The 19,881-nt window shown below is 38.3% G+C and overlaps 1 protein-coding gene across 8 annotated transcripts; it reads left to right on the top strand.

The window, feature by feature from the left end:
* CSNK1D (casein kinase 1 delta) lies at positions 1-19,881 on the top strand. Of its 8 annotated transcripts, none has more exons than XR_007507587.1 (11): positions 98-304; positions 5,706-5,816; positions 7,552-7,700; positions 8,200-8,428; positions 8,799-8,969; positions 10,561-10,709; positions 11,272-11,443; positions 11,807-11,946; positions 17,134-17,200; positions 18,833-18,895; positions 19,045-19,881. XR_007507587.1 is itself a non-coding variant. In XM_049813503.1 (10 exons), exons 1-9 carry the CDS (start codon positions 229-231, stop codon positions 17,164-17,166), a joined length of 1,230 nt encoding a protein of 409 aa, XP_049669460.1. In that variant the 5' UTR covers positions 98-228; the 3' UTR covers positions 17,167-17,200; positions 19,045-19,881. The 8 variants fall into 8 exon arrangements, 6 of the variants coding, with proteins under 6 accessions (XP_049669466.1, XP_049669460.1, XP_049669463.1 ...); XR_007507586.1 differs by having other exon boundaries at positions 17,529-18,895; XM_049813503.1 differs by lacking the exon at positions 18,833-18,895.

Here is a 19,881-nt window from a genome sequence, read left to right as displayed (position 1 = left end):
CAGTATGGCGGCTGGGAGCCGAAGCGGCTGAGGGGACGGTCTTGCGCGGAATCCGCGTCCATCCTTCCCGGGAGCTGCGGCGACGGTGCTGCCTGTCTCGCTAGTATCGAGCGGCTGGACCAAAGCCGCGATGGCATCAGGAACCGCAGGGCTGTGAGGCAGCGGAGGTCGAGCCGGCAGGGCGGGCAGAGCCGCAGAACCGGGTCGCGGACGAACCGAGCTGCCTTCATGGAGCTGAGGGTTGGCAACCGGTACCGGCTGGGCCGGAAGATCGGGAGCGGCTCCTTCGGGGACATCTACCTGGGTAAGGAGGGTGGGTTGCTGGGGACGTACTTGGCGAGTCTGGGGCTCTGTGGAGAGAGTCGGGGGCCGGGCCGGGCCGGGCCGGGCGCTGCTCGCTGCCGTGCCAGCTCCCAGCCCCCGGTGAGGCTGGGCCGGGGGTAGCCCCCGGGACCTCGTTTAACCCCAGCTGGAGCTCAGGCTGTGCGGCTGTCCGAGAAATGCCTTTTGATATGAAGTACGTTGCCAGGGGCACAGCAATAGCCATTTAATATTTCGTTGACATCATGTCCTAATTTGGACAGTGCGGAAATCGGGAATTCTGACTTACTTAGCAGCCTCTTCCCATTGTTGTCTTGTGACCTTGGGCATTGTTAATCTTCTCATCTGTAAAATGGGGATAAGGGTATAAATCCCCTCATTTGAAGAAAAAAAAAAACCAAAGCACCACACCATGTTCAGAAAAATGTTTTGCGAAAGAAATGTGCATCAGGGTTAAATATCACTGCAATGGACTAGGAAAAATTGCTGTCACAGGGATGTTTGTTTCTCCTGCAAGGCCTAAAAAAAATTACACGACTACGGATGACTAGGTTGCAGTTAAAAAAAACCCCTCAAATCCTTCAAAGAATCATCATAGTTTGGCTCTTCTGTTGCTTGAATGTTGCCTTAATGCTTTATTGCCTATTTCTTATTCTACTACTATGATTTCTATGCAATTGTAAAATTTGCAGGATTGGCATTGTCTTTGCCTGTCTGCTTATGTACCTATCATAATGGCTCACTGCTTATGATAATGACAAGCAGTGGTGGGTACAACAAGTTTTGAAAGCAGGTATTTTTAAAATACTCAATATATTCTGCAAACTCTCAAACCATAAGAAATAGTTAAATCCAGAGAAATAAAAATTTTATATCCTGCTGCATAGAAATGAGTACTCTGCATTTGAAAATTGTGGTAACTTAGAAAAGCAAGTCAAAAAGGGGAGGGAGGTGGAACATGCAGGGGCTAAGGTACATTAACTGCATACGTCTGGAGGGTAAAAACAATGTCTAGCTAACGCATGCAGTATGTTTAGCAGTGTACGGAGTATGAGAGGTGTTTTTTCTTCCTAGGCAGCAGTGTTTCATGTTGCAGCGCACAGCTGGCATTCCAAAATGATTTGTTAGCTAAAGGTGCTTGTTTACAGATAATGAAATACTGGTTATCAGTAATATAGATCATATGCCTGATGAAAATCCATGTTTCTAGCTGAAGGCATGTGGTTGTCTAGAGGTGGAGAACACGATTCTTTCTCTCTGCAATGCTTGCATGAAAGATTGAAGACTATCGTGAGAAAGATGGTGGTAACGCTTGTGCAAAAATCCTCATTAGCTACCATTGGGATTTTGGGTGGAGATTAAAACAGCGGTTAAACTCTGAAAAATATTAAGATGATTTGAGAAACTTCTACTTGAGCATTTGACTACTGCTCAGGTAAATCAATTTATATTATAATATAAATATAAAGTGCAAGTAAAATAAACATCTTTTATTTGTCACTTTTATCTTTATGCATACAGCCCACACCAGTAAAGTTGCACAGGAAATAATAGTTCTCTGTATATTAGTACTACTGCCATGCTGCATTTTTCACAAGAATTCCTTATCCTCAGTTTTTGACCTCTTCTTTTTATCTCTAAGTAGCCAGCGTGGATTTACTTTTAGGGCTTGCTGCAAATGTCATGCCAGAGCCAGTAACTAGCAGAGAATTATATGCCTGGAAGATCCACCTAATGGCATTGGTTTCATTTTCCAGGGGAAATAACTGCCTCTAAAGAACTGAACCCTTTTGTAGAGAGGCCCATTTGGTTTGCATACCATTATCTGGTAGAACAGAGGTGTTCGAAATATGTGCTTTTTGTGATAATGAAATGTGTGGGTTTTTTAAAAAACAAGTTTCTACTTGGTTGTTCAGACTGTGCTGTAGGATGTAAGTGCCTTGAAATAACTTTTAAAATTCTTTCAGAAGTCATGACATTTTTTTCTGTGCACATGCTTTCTGATAGCCCTTAGTGAATTTGTAGATTACCTCCATGTAGATTTCCAGCTCGGTTTTATGCTTTGAAGAAGAAGATTTGATTATTTTTGCCTATTTCCAGTCCCCCTGTATGTTTTTTTTCATGCAGCTACAAGGGTATTGAAGACATTCCAGAGTAGAGAGGAGGGACCTTCTTCCTCCCTTCCCTCCTTTCTCTCTTTCTTTCCTTCTGTTTTTTTCAGTCAGTTCTTTGGAATATGAAGCCAACAACTCTGTTGTTATTATCATAGTTCTTTCGTATTCTTTCCTATTCTCCCTCATACCTCAAAATATGTCTTCTGGAATTTGGAATGGCCCCTTTGCTTGCTTAGAATGGCAGTGTCTGTGGGACAGGACTTTGAAATGTAAGGCACTATTGTAAATAAAGGGTTGTGGACAACTTAAAATAAAATTTAGGAATTTAGTGTAACTGCATCTTTTGAAGTTACCCTCCAGAGGAAGATAGGAAAGAAATAGATTCCCAGATATTCTAAATCGTGTCAAAGATGGACAAGGGGTGAAGTGTGGGGTCAGAATAAGCATTTGTTTTGTTGCTCAGTCCATGAGGTCAAATAGAAGCCACGATGGCATTGCAGTCGCTGTGATTTCATGGGTTTTGCATTAGATATATATCTTTCTTAATAATGAGTTTGGGCTTGTAAACTAATTGAAATAATTTCCAAGGCTTTCCTTAGGGTAGAGGATTTTGCAATTCCAAGTAAATTGAAATTTTGCAGTTTAAAAGAAAATACTTCAACAACTCTAGACTTTATTTTTCAGTTACAAATGGTGACTTTTCATTATACTGCTTGTTACTAATTTTAATTATTGATTCTTCTCATAATACTGCTTCTTGCTACTTCTAAAATATTATTATGTTTTCCGTAAAGAAAGCTAAGCTTTTGGTGCTTATGGAGTTATTTTAGAAACTTTGTCCCAGGGTTTAAGTGGGGACAAAAGTCCCTACTTGGGCACAAGCACTGCATTGCTTGGAAGAATTATTTGTATTTTTGTCCCCCTCTCATCAGTTTTGCTGGACTCAAATATTTTAATTTCATTATTTTAATATGAAATCTCTGGTCTTGAAGGAGAGGATTTATACAGAAGCACAGTTCAGGCTAACAATCTTGGCTACCTTAGGTGATAAAGGCTATCCTAAGAAATGACCTATTAAGTTGAGACCATGGTCTGTCAATTAACAGTTTAATACTGTGTTGAGCAGAACTTGATACCGATAATACAGGTCTTGATCCTCCCATGCAGTTTTTGCCTTAATCAAACAGAGAAGTCTGCAGCTAACTACAAAGAGATGTGTCTTTCAGCGTACTCAGACAGCAATTTGGTCTGTTTTGGATCAGAAAAGTTAAAAATAAACAAACCAAAACCCCAAAACAACCATGTCTGTTGCTGATCACCCATCAGATAATAGTGTCTTCAGTCTACACTTTCCCTGATCTTGGCTACTGTGGGACTGGGGAGAACAGGTAGTAAATGTAGGGATAAGCGAGAAAGGGCCAGAGTTCTGTGGTTCAAAATCAAGATTTTTACTTGTTTGGGGTGGAGAGTTCAGTATTAGATCAGAAGATAATGCGTTCCTCCTTGTATTGTTGATCTGCCCTTTTACATTTCTGGATTGATGTGCACCATAACTCATTTACAGTCCACCAAAGTAATATATTCATAAAACGTGAAAACCTTAGATTACAGATTTAAGAGTTTCCACAGCGCTGTGACCACAGTAGCAGTCAAGGATCCTGCCACCTATTATGCCAGTTACAAAGGAGTCATATGAACAGCCTTATTTTGATTTGTGTCTTCCAGTTGTTCACCTTGAATTGTGCTTATTGTACATAGAGTGAGCTTCAGATGGTTTGTTTTCTTAAGATGCATTGTGAAATGCCTAATAAATATCGACCCCAGTGTTCACTCAGAACAACTCACTGTATCAGCAACACCACCTTAATGCTCATGTGTGCGCACACACAAGAAGACATTTTATTAACCTAAACTCGTAGATAATTCCATGTACCGTCAGTTCCTTGCCCATTTTGAGGTGTGGGGTGCTAGCCTGTCTTTGTTAGCCTTGGTTAGCCTGACTTTATAGACAAAACCCTATAAAGCTCTGAAGTAGCTCCTTAATCTCAGGAACAAGATTTTGCAGTTATAGTTAGGTGAATACATTAGCTTCGTACTCCATCATGGTCAAAGAAAAGTATGTGGGAAAAAATAGATAAGGAGGAAAAAATTATAATTGTGCATCTCTGTCTTAATTGCTTTGTGTGACTGTCAAAAAGGGCATTATGGAACTGGAAAAGGTAAAGATAAGGGGAATAATTAGGGGTAATTAAAAATTACTTATATACAAAGAATGGCAAGAGTTTTTGAATGCTGAAAAGAGTTAAGGGAAAGTGAGGTAGGGTAGAAGTCTATGAAATCCTGAACATCATGGAGAAAGTGAGCAGAAAATGATTGTTTGCTGTTTCTTTCCAAACAAAAATTAGCGGACCTCAGGTTAAGCTTTTAAGAGTGGGGATCAGAACAAACGGTAGGTGATGTACTTCACGTGATCCTAAACCATTAGGTAGTGCAGAAAAGAGAAAGCAAATTCTGAAAGTAGAGAGATTTGGTGATATGTCTAAAAAGCGTCACACATCTCCTTTTGCCAATTCCTGTTTCTGTCATTCCTAAGTTGCTTGGCTGTCAGAGTATGTATTTTCTTGACTCTGTTTCTTTTTAAGAATGTTAATTTTTCCCTAAATATATTTAAACTTTGAAAGTGAACAGGTAAGCCAATTTTTCAGTCACTTGATTCCCAAAACAGAAACGTAATGAGATTTTTAAAAAGTTTTTTGAGAGGACAAATTCTTGATTCTTGATAATCTGCCTCCCAACCAGATAGAATCATAAGGTGTCAGAATACATCTGGAGTATGTTGAGATTTAGGGAAGTTGTAGTCTCTGTTTCCAAGGCATAAGAGGGGGTGATCTGAATTCCCAGCATTTCTTAGGTTGCCAGGGATATATGCCACACCTGTAAATGTTCATTCTGACCACTTTTACCACAAACTGGAAGTGGAAAGACACCTCTCCGAAGTTACACTCGTATATTTTTGCAATGGGATAGCAGCAGTTTTGGCTTCCTGTGCTACAAGTGTCTAATAGTTGTCTCTTAAACTGGTAGCCTGTTGGAGAGAATCTGTAAGACTTCAGAAGAATTTTTAGATAATTCCAGGAGAAAGTTCTTAATAATCTCTGGATGTTTGCCATTGAGTAGTAGTTTGTCAATATTTGTTTTGTTTCAGTCTTGACAAAGGAAGTGCATCTTAAAAAATATTTTGACCAATGTTTTAAATTCTTCTGGTTTTAGGAACTGATATCGCTGCCGGAGAGGAGGTTGCAATTAAGTTGGAATGTGTCAAAACCAAACATCCTCAGCTCCACATCGAGAGCAAAATCTACAAAATGATGCAGGGTGGAGGCAAGCAAATTATTTTCCTTCTTCAGAGATTTAACTGGGTTTATGTCTTTGATGTATGTACCACCTGGAGGTATTTAATGGTTAAGATCTCTTTTGACGTATAAGGAGAAGGTGGGAAAGGTGGCAGGCTAAGTGAAGAGTAGTACCTCAGCTCTTCTGTGAGCAATGTAGAGTAGCAGTTCCAAATCCATGGCTACCAAACTTCATGATAACCACTAAGATCCTTCAGTGTTGCTCATGGTCCCAGACTATTAAAATGTGAAAACCCCGAGCAACGTGGGGCAAAGTTTGGTCCCATCTGGCAGTGCACTGATTTGACTTTTGTTAGCATTCTTTCTTCTGAGTTAAAAATATTTCTTTGCTGTGGGAATTCTAAGACAAAATGGCATTAGTAGTAGAGAACAGGAGTGAAGCAACTTTGTAGCTACTGCATTGTAGTCTGCTAGGATAACTCACTCAATATATTTTGGAATTCTGCAGATATAAGATTCCCATGCAGTTCTGGGATATAAGCTCGGTGTAGTTAAGTTTTGCTTTTGTTTCATAGCCCCTTTGATTTTTCCTAAATGAGGCTATACTTCGCATAAAGTCTGCCTTCCACACTGTATCTCAAATGCAAAATACAATAATCATACATCTAGACATGGATGATAATGTGTATTTGCATTTAGTCACTTTTTAATTACTGCCTCATTCAGTTGCTGCCTGCATGTAACCTCAATAGCCTTCATAGAGTAAAATGCTTCCTTTATGGGCTTACTAAGGCTGTGATGGTGGGTTCTTTCTGAGGACGGATGCTGCAGAGGCAGGTGACAGGACGTTAAGTTTCCATCTGAATAAGGATTTCTCTGTGAAGGGAATTCAGGTAAAAATAATGCATGTCCAGTAAAGGTAAGAGTTTAAAATGGGTGAATTAAACCATTTGACTTCCAAAATGCATGAAATTAACTAAAAATAAAGGCATTTGAAATTCTGAATAAGGCTACCTACATGCAGGTTTAATTCAAAATATTTGAGCAATTCTGCAGTTTTGCATGAAATAACTTTCCTGACTTTCTCCATAAAGCAGGGCTAATTTTAGCTCTCTCAAGTTGAATATGTAACACATCTCATAAACAATGCTACTTTGGTAGAGAATCACCAAACGGCAAATTCGGTGGAACTGGAGGAAAGACAAGAGTGTGAAGCAAGGGTGAAAATTTATTCCAAATTGAAATGGAAGAGAGAAGTATTTTATGGTGATCTTGTAGGGTTTGAAACTAAGAAGTTAATTTCTAAGGCCTTCTTCAGTAATAATATTTAGTGATTTTTCAGTGTCTATTTTCAGACTTCCAATTTGCTCCTTATTGCCATCTTGAAGACTACATGAGTATTAGTACTTGTAAAATGCTTAAGGTTCAAATGCGGCAAAAACACTAAATACTTTCAAGTTAAAAGCTAATCACAAAGACTGGGAGGTTTCTGGGGAAGAGGAAAAAAAACTATTTTTAGACCTCTGTTGCTATAATTTTATATTGGTTCTGCTCTGAAATTTTCATTTAGGAAGATTTTTCAGTTTGGGAAACTTTTCATTTTGGAATGGCTGACGATAGCATAAAATATTAAGCTTCACTGTAAATACAAACATTCACAGTAATAACCCTCCTAGAATTCATCTTAAGAACCTTGAAGATTTGAGTGTATGAACTGTATAAATCAAATTGTTATACTGAATAAGCTGTTTCCTTTTTCCTAGTGGGTATTCCCACAATTAAGTGGTGTGGAGCTGAAGGGGACTACAACGTAATGGTGATGGAGCTGTTGGGACCGAGTCTTGAAGATCTCTTCAATTTTTGTTCAAGGAAATTTAGTCTCAAGACAGTCCTATTACTTGCTGACCAAATGGTAGGAAACTGCTTTGTTGATCTTGATAGTGCAGTATGTTGGGATATTAAAAGTTCTTGAGAGATCATAATCAGCTATGTTTTATTTCTGTAATTTAGGGGTGAACAGGCTGTACCATTAGAGAAAAGACCCAAAATTTGATTTGTTTCTGTAAATATAAAGTGTCCCATCAAAAGTGATAAAAGTCTTAATTTGATTTTTTTAAAACTGGACCTGCACTGTTTGCAAACCAGGGGTTGCACTGCTCAAAGACAAAGAAATTCCCCCAAGAAATTTATTTGAAACAAATGTAAAATAGACAGCGGCAAAGAGCTGGAGAGGTTTATCTATTGTCTTCTAAATTATGTGATTATGTTCTCATTAATGCCCTTACATTTTACAATAAAAAGTTTGTTTACCTTTTTCATCATTAAGACAGTGTTGCTAGTGTTTTTGTAAGAAAAAAGGTTTATGCCCAGTCTCTTGATGATGATTTTTTTTTTCTCCTCTCTCTATTTAGATTAGTCGAATTGAATATATTCACTCTAAGAACTTCATCCACCGAGACGTGAAGCCAGATAACTTCTTAATGGGCCTGGGGAAGAAAGGCAATCTTGTCTACATAATAGACTTTGGATTAGCAAAGAAGTATCGAGATGCTCGAACTCACCAACATATTCCATATCGTGAAAATAAAAACTTAACAGGAACTGCCCGTTATGCATCCATCAACACTCATCTCGGAATTGGTGAGCTGGGGAAAGCAATAAATAGAAACTTTTAAAATGTCGATGCACATAACTTTAGTACAAGTAGAGTTGTTTTATGGAGGAATAGAAGATAGTCTGTTATTTCTGGTACTAACAGTGCAGCATGCTTGGCCTTGTATCTCTTGATCGGGTGGGATTCGGTCAGTTTGTAATTGTCAGGAATTAGCCCATTTTTTAATAACTGCAAGGGTAATAGGCTTTTTCTTGTACTGGATGAGTTTATCATGGGCATAGTAACTCAGCTATCTGTTGTTTTTGTAAAGGTTTTTATGACAGTCTTGTTGCACGGTCTTTTGTTTTTCCATTAGAAAATGAAACCTAATGAGTCCACTTTTTTATGCTGTTGTAGAGCAATCTCGCAGAGATGACTTGGAGTCCTTGGGCTATGTACTGATGTATTTTAACCTGGGCTCCCTCCCCTGGCAGGGACTGAAAGCAGCAACAAAGAGGCAGAAATACGAACGTATCAGTGAAAAGAAAATGTCTACACCCATTGAGGTTTTATGTAAAGGATATCCTTGTAAGTTACTTTTTTGTGGCACTAGGTCTACATGTTCACATTTTAGTGGCATTTCTTTTTTCTTTATGCTGAATTCTACCAGTCTTTTTTAGTTCTCTCTCTCTCTCTTTTTTTTCTTTTTTTTTAAACCCTTCTGCACCACTCCCACCTCCCCCGCCATGATTGGGCACATCTGTGATAAAGATACTGTGCTCTCAAGACTGGGATCTTTGTGTTTGTAGACCATTTCTAATTATCCCTTAACTATTAGTAAACAATCATTGTGGTGCCCTCGAGTCAAGGAGTAACTTGGTACATATGATTTGCGCTGTATTGTGTGTGCGTGCGTCTATGCTGGCTGGATAACTGTAACAGACAAATAGCTTTTTGAGAAACTACCTGTTTCTTCCTATGTGTGGGTACTGTTTCTTGGATGAATCGGACTGTATAGTTAGATGTACCTCTTTCCTATTGCAGTTGTTTCACTTGGGAATTGTCATTCCAGGTTCATCTGGTTTGGCCTGATGATGGTCAGCATCTGTGAGAGGCATAAGAAACCCTCCTATATCCTAGCATCATGCATCAAAGCTGTTCTGTTTCTCAGTTTGGTATTTACACCACAGTAATAACTAGACATTTTTGAGCCCTGCAAAATTATACTTAAATCTGTTTTAAAAATTGTTAACATTAGCTGCCATCAGAGAGTATTGTTGATGTTTCATGAAGAGTTCTGTCTCTATTGTTTCCACACTCCTGGCTTTGGCAGCTAGGTATGATAATGAGAACTATAGTTTTTGTTAGGGTTTACTGTCTTTGATCTGTTTCAAATGTCGCTTCATACATGTTCCTTTACATTCATTAACTATGTTTTTTCACTGGGGTTTACAGGGAAGACTAATCAATTTTCCTTGTGCTGTTTGTTAGGATTTCTTTCTTAAGGTAAATTATTAATATATTATTTCAGCCAGAAGGACTTGAACTCAAAAGCTGGTATTTTGATACTGCTGTTATCTCTGGCACATTGACAAGAATATGCATTTTTTTGCTGTGTAACTAGTATTTCATGTGCCATATAAAAACAGGTTTTCAGACTATTGCAAATGTAAAATTGTAGCATGACTTACATGGGAAATTTGTATGGGTCCCCTAGTTTTTGCATGTTTTGTGAGGTAGCGAACATGAATCTTTACGTGATTTAACAACAAAGAGATGCTATTCCGTGTCCTGCAAGAAATTCTGTTTAAATATATTCAAAGCAAAGAAAGGCAAAAAAATACATTTTATTTCTTTTTCTCAACTGTAGTTTTAAAGCTGTCCTGCCCTCCCCACCCCCCAACTGTTGTTAAAGTACTCTCATATTGGATCCTCTCTGTTAACAAATGAGATCTTTACATGCTCTGCGATAGACAATTTCCTTTTCAGGGTTGACTTGATAGATGGGCTATAGTGTTGCCTTCAGTAGATTTCTACTATTAGGTCATTATTATTTTTCTTATGTTTAGGAGATTCCCTATTTCTTGGGTTTGGGGTGGTTGTGGGATTTTTTGGGATTCAGAATTATAAAAAGCAAATGTGAAGCTGAAGGACAAAAACAGGCTTTCTTTTATTACAGCTGAATTTGCCACATACTTGAATTTCTGCCGTTCTTTGCGTTTTGATGACAAACCAGACTATTCCTATCTGAGGCAATTATTCAGAAACCTCTTCCACCGACAAGGGTTCTCCTATGACTATGTGTTTGACTGGAACATGCTGAAATTTGTGAGTAGCTGACATAGCTTTCTAAAACTTTTTTTGGTAATGGTATGTTTTTACAACATTGTCAGTTTTGAGTATCTTAACTGATACCGTAAGATTATCTTGCCTTTTTCCTCCTGGAAGCTCTGTTGTCTAGAAAAAAAGATCAGGAAATGAGGAAAGGCAAGAGATGCAGGAGCCATGAGATGGGGGTTGAATTACAAGTAAGTTGAAGTTCCAGGGTTTTAAGCATGTAAGGCTTCTGAGATACTTCCTTCAGGGCAGTCACTAGGCTAGGTTGCGGAATTATTATTTTCTCCCACCTTGATCTTCAGCACAGGTCATTTGCAACTTTTGAGGAGGTATTCAGCTGCCATAACAGTATGTGTGTATATTAGCATTTTGAAGACTATCCCAGCAGTTGTGTCAACACAGTTTATGGCAGTTCTCAAGAAATTTTACCAAAACAATTAATGTCTTAACAAACTTCATGGCTTGTCCAGTTCTTTATTTTCAGTAATTTTATCCGAACATATAGCTGTAAGCTCAATAATCCCCCAAGTTGTTCACTAGTCTTGACCCGTAGGGTGCAAGCAGAGCAGCTGAAGATGCTGAACGTGAAAGACGAGAAAGAGAAGAAAGATTGAGACATACACGAAATCCAGCTGTGCGTGGATTACCCTCCACTGCTTCTGGCAGGCTGAGAGGAACACAAGATGTAGCTCCTCCTACTCCTCTTACCCCAACTTCACACGCTGGTAAGTAAGCAAATACCTGTATAGATGCACCTTGTAGACTATTATTAATTTGCAGTTTGTTCCTGGTCATTGGGAATTAGAAATTAGAATTAGGATACCTGAGTGGTATTTATCTCTGGTCAGGGTTTGGGGTTTTTGTTTTGTTTTTTCTCCCCTTGCTTTTCAGTAGGTTGAAGGTAATTGTATACACTCATTACCTGCCAATTGCTACTTAGATTACTGTAAATGTAAAACAAAGCCCTTGATTTCTCTTGTCTGACTCTGTGGAAGTTTTATATGCAGACAGTGAGAGTGTAGTTTTTCTGGTGACTGTGTTATAATCCCATTTCTCATTATGAGAATCTAATGCTGTTTTTCTCACAGCCAACACCTCTCCTCGGCCAGTATCTGGTATGGAACGAGAAAGGAAAGTGAGTATGAGATTGCATCGCGGCGCCCCAGTCAATATCTCGTCGTCTGACTTAACAGGCCGGCAAGATACCTCTCGCATGTCAACTTCGCAGGTAAAAAAGATTTCTGCGTAATGGAAAAATGAGGGTGATTTGATAAAGTTAATTTGCCAAAAGAACATACCAGCTAAGTGATGTGATTTCATACGGATTTTGTAGATGATGATGACACGTATAAATACTTGACATTTTAACTGAATGTTTGTGATGTGGCTGTAGACTACTGTAAAGAAAATTTTTTTAAAAAATTTTTTCTTTTACCTTGGCTGCAATAAGCATAAAATACTCAGAGTCATTGGTGTATGAGATGATGCAAAATCCTGGAGATGCAGCATTTTTACGTACCATTATAGTGTTTAGCTCCTTTGCTCATTCGGTTTCTTATATCTGTTATCAATGAGGAAGCAAAGCAAGTTAGAGGCAGTTGTGAGTCACGTTTCCAAATCAACAGAGCAGAGAACATTGGTGCAGAGTAGACAAGATACAGTTGGTGAAGAACAGAAAAGTGCTAAAGTGAAGAAATGTTGTAGTGCAGCACTGTAATTCAGAGCAGATAAGAAGCCACATACGTGGATGATGGATAGGTCACAGAAGGCTCATTTGAAGAGGATGGCAGGAGGATGAATGATAGAGTGATTCATAGCCATAGTCAGCACTGAAATCATCCTCATTGGTCACAGTGACGTAGCAAAGAGATTTTAGGAATGCTTCTTTTTAAGACTGACAAGCAATGTTTAAATATATTTTTAACTCTTTACGCTATAGCTGAAACATTCTGCTTTCAGGGTATTCACACAGACTTGTCCTAAGTAGTGTGTGGCCTGGCTTTGTACAACTTACCTTCAGTCTTACCTACAGAATGGGGAATCACCTGTACTGTAGGCATACTGCCACATTACTGGGAGAGTAGTCGGTTATGAGGACTGATGCAGTTGCCTAGGGGTTTTCCCATCACGCCTCAATGCTGTGCTGGAGTTCTAACTGCATAATTTTTGCCATGGACTCATTTTACTTCTCGTTGGCAGAGCATATTGATAAAAATTAACTCAGTTCCTTTTGGCTTCATCATTTAATTGGCAAAATTAATTATTTGGGATAGTATGTGTTCTTATATATAGACTTTTACCGCTAAAGGGAGCACTCTTTTAGATGGAGGCCAGGTGAGTATATCTAATGAAGACTGAGGGTGAACTGGATTGGAGAAACAATTCTGCTGTAACAAAAGTGAAGAGGGATTTTGGGGGTTGGTTTTCAGCTGAATGAATTGTTTCACCATGTAGCTGCACAAATGTTTGTGCTTGCACAGGGGATGAACAGTTCAGGAGCAGAAATGACTGGACAAGACTGAACTACAATTCTTGCCACCAGAAATTCTGACGTTGAAATATTTTATGGCTGAAGTTTGTAAACAGTATGAAAACAAAGAGGGTAGAACTGTGCATAGTTACAGATCATGTAAATATGCATAAACACCTGATAGGAGGATGTAAAGAAGGTGCAGCCAGACTTTCTCAGCAATATCCAGTGAATGGGCAACGGACAGCGGGCACAAATTGAAATGTAAGAAATTTCATTTAGACATAAGAAAAAACTTCTTAACTGTGAGGGTGGGTAAGGACTGGAACAGGTTACCCTAAGAGGTTGTGGAGTCTCCCTCTTCCGAACTACTCAGAACTCAATTGGACGTTGTCCTGAGGGGCCTGCTCTAGTTGACTGTGCTTTGAGTAGTGGCATTGGACTAGATGATCTCCAGGGGTCCCTTCTGACCTCAGCTATTCTGTAAGGCTGCGACACTGAGATCCCCCGAGTGTTTAATCAAATATAAAGATGGTTTCCTGGTAAAATGTGTGTGCCCAGGGTTTGTCTCTGGCATTCTGAGCAGATCTCAGAAGCTTTGTCTCTGTTACCAGGCAGATAAATAATTAATGGGAGTAACAAATAAGTGAAGTGATGTTACTTGACGATGTTAGAAAAGAGTACATCTTTCTCTTTTTTGCTATATTGCTGACATGTAGCTCAGTGTGCATGTGACACTTTTCTAAACATTGTAAGGTACAAATAATCCCGATGGGTTTACAGATACATTTCGGTTCTGCATAACTTGTAAAATGAGAATACTCAGGTTGTGTAGGACTGTGAAGTTTTTTGAGTAGTCTTTGAATATCCAGATGTATAATTTGTGGTGTGGGCCAACAGTACAATCTGGCTTAATGGCACATTTCCATACCTGCTCTTTTTAACCCTCTGCTCCAAGTATGGGATCACTTAGTCGATTTCTTTACAGTTCCAGTAGCAGCCTAGTTGGGATCTTCTCTGAGTTTGTTAGAATTAATCATTCATCATCTGTTGTCTTCATTTAGCTCTTATCAAGGCAGTGAACCACTGCTGGTCTCCATTCACGGTAACTGATTAACAGTGTGCAACTGTAATATAATTTAAACAGCTTCCCATGGGCCTCTTGGATTTGGAAGGCAAGAGAGATTTACTTAGACTTTACCTTATAACACTTCCCCTTAAGCTCGTTAGAGAAAATTGCTTTTCATTTTCCCAATTCTCACTCCACAGCAGGCAGAATGGCTCAAGTTGCAAGTTTGCATAGCTTACGTTCTTACTATCTTCGTAGCGTTAAAGTAGTTCTTCCATAATCAAAATTTATCCTTAGATGTTAACCAGGTTACCAATTAAAGCCATGAGTTTCCCATTATCTTTATACCTTGTTCTTAGTCAGAAAAATGTAAAGTATCCAACTCGCATGGCATGGTTATTAAGGAGAGTTTTGATTGGCTAGGTGTAAGAATATAGAAAATCATCCATACCACTTCTTATCAGGAGAACAGTAAAGAACAGCAACTATTTGTCCATGCCCATTCCAAGTGTGTTAGTTTTCTTTGTAAGTCTTAAGTAAATATGCTACCACTGTTCCTTTTTCAGGAAGTGCTTAGACCATACTCCTGGTAGAAAGCAGCTATTAAAGTTTGCTATGCAGATCTACAGATGTCTTATGTTAAAAACTACATTTGTTAGAGTTGTTATATTTATAACTTGATAAATTAGTTTTGTTATTTTATTTTATTTGGATGCCATGGTTTGGTAAGGCAACGCTGCATTTGTAATCTCCACCTCTCATCATCTAGAGGAAGGGCTACTGCTTGTTAAACTCTGGGCAATGGAAATGTGCAGAGGTTACTTAAAGAAATAATGAAGGCTACTTACCTCTAAGTAGAGTTCTTAAAGATGACTCTGCATTTTTATCTTTCTTTTTTCCAAAATGAGTTCTGATCAGTTCAGACTGAAACTGAAATCTAGGGCTGGGAATGTAGATAATATGAACCAACATTGTCTTATGGAAAATAGGTCTTCTCAGAAAAATTTAACACTCATGGAAAAATTATAATTGGTAAGGATAGTAAAATAGGTGTCATGTATATTCCCCACCTCCAAGGTATTGTCCACATAGTACCTAAATCATTCTCATTAGAAATACTAGCACTTTGTAACACTAAGTAACGAGTGTTTATTGGAGTAACAGCTAGCATGTCTAGGAAATGGTTTGTGAAACTTAAGTGTTTCTAATGAAAGTACGAAAATTTCATGGCACACATTATTCAGTACTTTTCTCAGTTATATGGAAATGAAGGCAACAGCTAAAAACCTGCAAGCTGTGAGATGTTTGACAGTGATAAACATTAGTAAGAGTTGAGCGGTCAGGTAAAGCCTATACAAATAAAACATGTATTACTGCAGTACTCCAAAACCTGATTAGGATGAAGGAGTGTGGAGCCCATTGTCTTGTATGTGGTAACTATATCTGTGGTACGCAATGACTGAGGAGGTTTTAGGTGTAATGTTGGAGAGGTTATTGTGGTGTCATAATGAAAGGGCATAATTTCATCCTTGAATCTATGTATGATACAGTAATGAACAGAAATTGAGAGGTTATTTCATGTCATTAATGAGACAGATGCTGGAATATTATGCTTAATTCAGTTCTCAGTATCTTAATTGTTGGAAAACTGTAAGTAACACAGAGAAGAGCCATAAAAACTGAGCTTGGGAAAACAGATTGTACAATGCAAGAGTTTCAAATCAGCATCTTTCAGTTTTCTGAAAGGTAACAGACAGATCATCTTGAATTAGTTGGCATAGTATTTTAGAGACAATAATTTTAACAGGAACTGACATTTATGCAGAAAACATATGTGGAGAACCTACTGCTTAAAATTAAAACCACTCACATTTAGAGAAAAGCAAAGCCGAGGTCTAAGTGAAGGCAGTTAGCCACTGAAACAACTTCTAGAAGAAGCAGATCATCTGTCCCCTTTGCCTTTGCATCAAAACTGGATTCATTTCTAGGTGGCGCATTCAGGTCTAAAGCAAGCCTAAATTACAGGTTTCTGTGCAATGAAGAGTTATGATCTGTGCTGGATGGAAGATCACACCAGCTGTTAAACTGTCCTTCTTCTCTTAAGCTGTATGGGTGAATTGTTCACTAAGTCTCCTTTACGTAGTCAGTCTTTAAACGTTAAGAAATGTAGTAAAGGAGGTCATGAGTATTCCAGTAAACACTATTTTGAATCAGTTCTGTTGGTCCACATTGCACAGACTGCATTCTGAAAGCAGTGATCATCTCAAGAGTCTAGTTATGGGTGAGTAGCATTCATTTCCTTTCACAGAAGGTTCAATCTGACTGTTCATAGTATAGAGTAAGTTGTTTCATTTTTTTTCCCAAATGTATCACGTTCAGCACCCAACAGTCAAAACTGTGCATAAATCCTACTGGTAATAGAGGTATTCTTTCTGTAGTTGGAAGAAAAGATTGGAATGCTGCACAAAGAAATATTTGATTAAGTCTCTTTGACAGCAGAAGTTTTTAGAAGACTGTAACCAACACTGGCATTGAACAACTTAAGTGTTGTGCCACTTCCCTGGGGAAAAAGCAACATACTTCCAATGCCTCTGCATTTTCCATCTCCTCATGAGCAAATCTTTCTCCATATATCCATCTTAATAGGCATCATACTCCGTGTTGTTCTTCTGACCCTGTCAGCTTTCTTTGAGGAATAATGATTTGTTCCTTTTACGTATCTCTTAATATGATAGAAATGTCTTACAGAAGTCTGAAATCAGAGTTCCTCAAAAGATACATTTGCTACTGCAAGTTTAGGTTGCATATTTGTTAGACATCTTTATATATTGGGGCAGTGGAACTGTTACAAATTGCTGTCTTTTCCCCTACCTCAGAATAGCATTCCTTTCGAACACCATGGCAAGTAGCTGCTCGTCTCCTTTCGTTGGAAGGCAGCACTGGGTGAGTGCTTCTCATTAGACACCAAAACTTTGGATGGGGTGGGGAAAAAAATCTTTGGAATCATCCAACTTTGCTTCTTCTCCTCACATTATCTCATAGTTGTACCTGTGCCTTCTGGTCAGATGCTTGATGAAGCATTGTTTTTTCTCTAACTTAAAAGTAAATGTCCTTCCAAAAGTTGAATTATTGCTGCTGTTCCACTTGGACTCCTAAGCAGAATTTACAAAAATAGTGACTTTAAAAGTCCCTAAAATCGTTCAAGCATCAACAATAAAATAAAATAACCAAGTCTAAATTTTAGCTGTTTGAGAATTACATGTCTTTCCAGGGATGTTCATGCAGCAGTGGGTCATCCATTCAAAACCACATCTGCTTCAGAATCATAAAAGCAAAATACTTGTGTGAAGACTCAATTGACTATATTACTCAAATGAGGCTCTGTCTTGTCATGAATGGAATGTCCTACTACAGCCCTATCCATTTGTCACTACTGGTTTATATTCTTCTCCATTCCTTATAAGCTGTTGTATTAAAAATACTCAGATCTATTCAGATCTATATTTTAAAAATGTTCACATTCTAATGAGAGTAGCTTGAACACGAGCATCTCGGAGGTGGACAGACTTGGATTTGGGTATTTAGAACTCCTTTCCACAGTTCAGTGCAGTAGAAGTTTCTGCCTTTCTGTGTGCAGCTTTTGGCTTTTTAGTCTGTTCTGCTTTTGGCAATAACAGGTTTCATCAGGGAAATAACAAGTTTCAGTTGGAATCTGAACCTTGATGGCTGAAGGATGCTTTCTTAAGTATTTCAGGAGCTTCTTTGCTTTGCTTCTTATTAAAAAAAGGCTGTGAGATTTTTCTGTTCCTTAATAAATTCTGTTGTATAACTCCATCTGCTGCCTCACTTTCTCTATAAAGCCTAAGCTTGCACTAATCCTGTATCTCTAGTTGGTGAAGACTCCTGCTATTTCTCTTTCTTTTTCTCCTTCTGCTTTGTGTGCTTGGCTGACTGTGCACAAGCTGCTTCGTAAACCACATTCAAAAGATCCAACTGCAAATGGCACCTTAACACTTTAAAGTCCAATTATCAGACATCAGTCAAAAATAAAAAAAATTTTAAAAAATTTAAAAGGCAAACCTAAAGCTTTGCATTGGAAAGCTCATGTGCGGGAGACATGCAGATTCTGGTCTGCTCAGGGTTGTGTGTGCATTGGTTGTCTATTACTGTATGCCTTACTATTTGTAGCTGTTTACAACTGAAGTTAATACTGAATACTGATTCACCTACTTAGACATTTCTCGCTTCTTAAATTGCAGTGATGTGTAGTTGTTTTTCACTTTCACAGGGAAAGTGTTATTGAAATAATGTTACACTGTTACTGAAATAGGTCAAGCTATGGAAATTAATGAAGTGTCTTTTAACACAAAGTCCCATGAAAAATGAAAAGCCATTGAAAATAATTAATTGTTTTTTACTCTCTTACTGGGATTTTTTTTTTTTCTTCCTCCAACCTTAATTATTCATTGAGTCTATTTCTGCGCATTGGTAGTGTTTTCATCTGGTTTGTTCTTTCTTCTGTGCATGTTTATGCTCTGTTTACTTTTCTTCAAAACATCCCCTCTGGCTGGAAAGGTGAATTTTCCATGTTAACTTCTAATAAAGGAGGAAAATACAGGGAACTTCGTGTAGCTACAGGTGGGTGCGAAACATTGTGTAGCTCATTGGATTTCCAATTCAGACACTTAACTTTTGGCAATGAATTATTTAAAAGTGCATTGAGAGCCACTTGTATGTTAACTGGAAGAGTATGTTGCTGATGTTGTCTTGTTTTTTGGCTTTGGTAGATTCCTGCTCGGGTAACTACCAGTGTTCTCCAGTCTGCTGTGCACCGATGAAAATTATTTTGCCATGGAGGGCAAATAATGCATGGCTGATCTCCTATGTTACCAATGGCTTTACTAGCAAAAATACCCTAAACTAGAGTGGAAACATTACAATTGGAGTTCTCCATGTGACTTAAAAGGCACTTGGAGGAACATGGACAGACTCCAGCAGCTGCCATTACAGGACGCTTTTGCCAGAAACCCAATGACCTTAAGAGAACCCTGTGGTATCAGGGCTGGAAAAGAAAGATGGTTTACAGAGTTGACCGCCTGTTATCGGATGGCCATTTCAGTTTTACCTCCACAGGCGGCAGACTTTACCCCCTTTTTATTATTCTACTGTAACTATAAATCTTTTACTTGGTTTAAGAAAGTTTTTTGTATCATTTTGCTAAAATTATTGGCTTAATTCTCTGTAAAGAACTCTTGCTTTTGTCTGATTTAAAAATGTAGAATATAAACAAACCTAAACTAAAGGCAATGGCTTGAAATTTCTTGTTTAAAAAAATTAGTCTGGCAGGGAACATGTAAATGAATCAAAACCATCTGACTTTATTTTAAAAGTTTACTTATTTGTATGGTCCTATATTGACTGAGACGGTTTTCTCATGAAGTTTTTAAAACTTAGGATTTTCCTTTGCTGTTTGCTGTCTTCATTCACACTTAACATTTAACTTTCCGTGTAACACAAATTCATTTTTAATACTCGTTCTTTTACATAAAAGAACTAAATACCCTGCAGGAGAGTCTAAGTATAGTAGAGACGGTGATAATGGATTTCTTTTTTTTTTTTTTTTT

The sequence above is a fragment of the Accipiter gentilis genome, chromosome 10 (genome assembly GCF_929443795.1).
Source record: "Accipiter gentilis chromosome 10, bAccGen1.1, whole genome shotgun sequence".
In the NCBI taxonomy this organism is placed as follows: domain Eukaryota; kingdom Metazoa; phylum Chordata; class Aves; order Accipitriformes; family Accipitridae; genus Astur; species Astur gentilis.
Note: the sequence above shows the minus strand (reverse complement) of the source record. Positions and strands in the feature narration are given on the sequence as shown.

Excerpts from the sequence above, each read along its gene's own strand:
- CSNK1D (XM_049813509.1), top strand. The coding sequence starts at position 229 with ATGGAGCTGAGGGTTGGCAACCGGTACCGGCTGGGCCGGAAGATCGGG. Across the intron at positions 305-5,705 it reads CTTCGGGGACATCTACCTGG|GAACTGATATCGCTGCCGGA; the intron begins GTAAGGAGGGTG and ends TTCTGGTTTTAG. Across the intron at positions 8,429-8,798 it reads CAACACTCATCTCGGAATTG|AGCAATCTCGCAGAGATGAC; the intron begins GTGAGCTGGGGA and ends ATGCTGTTGTAG.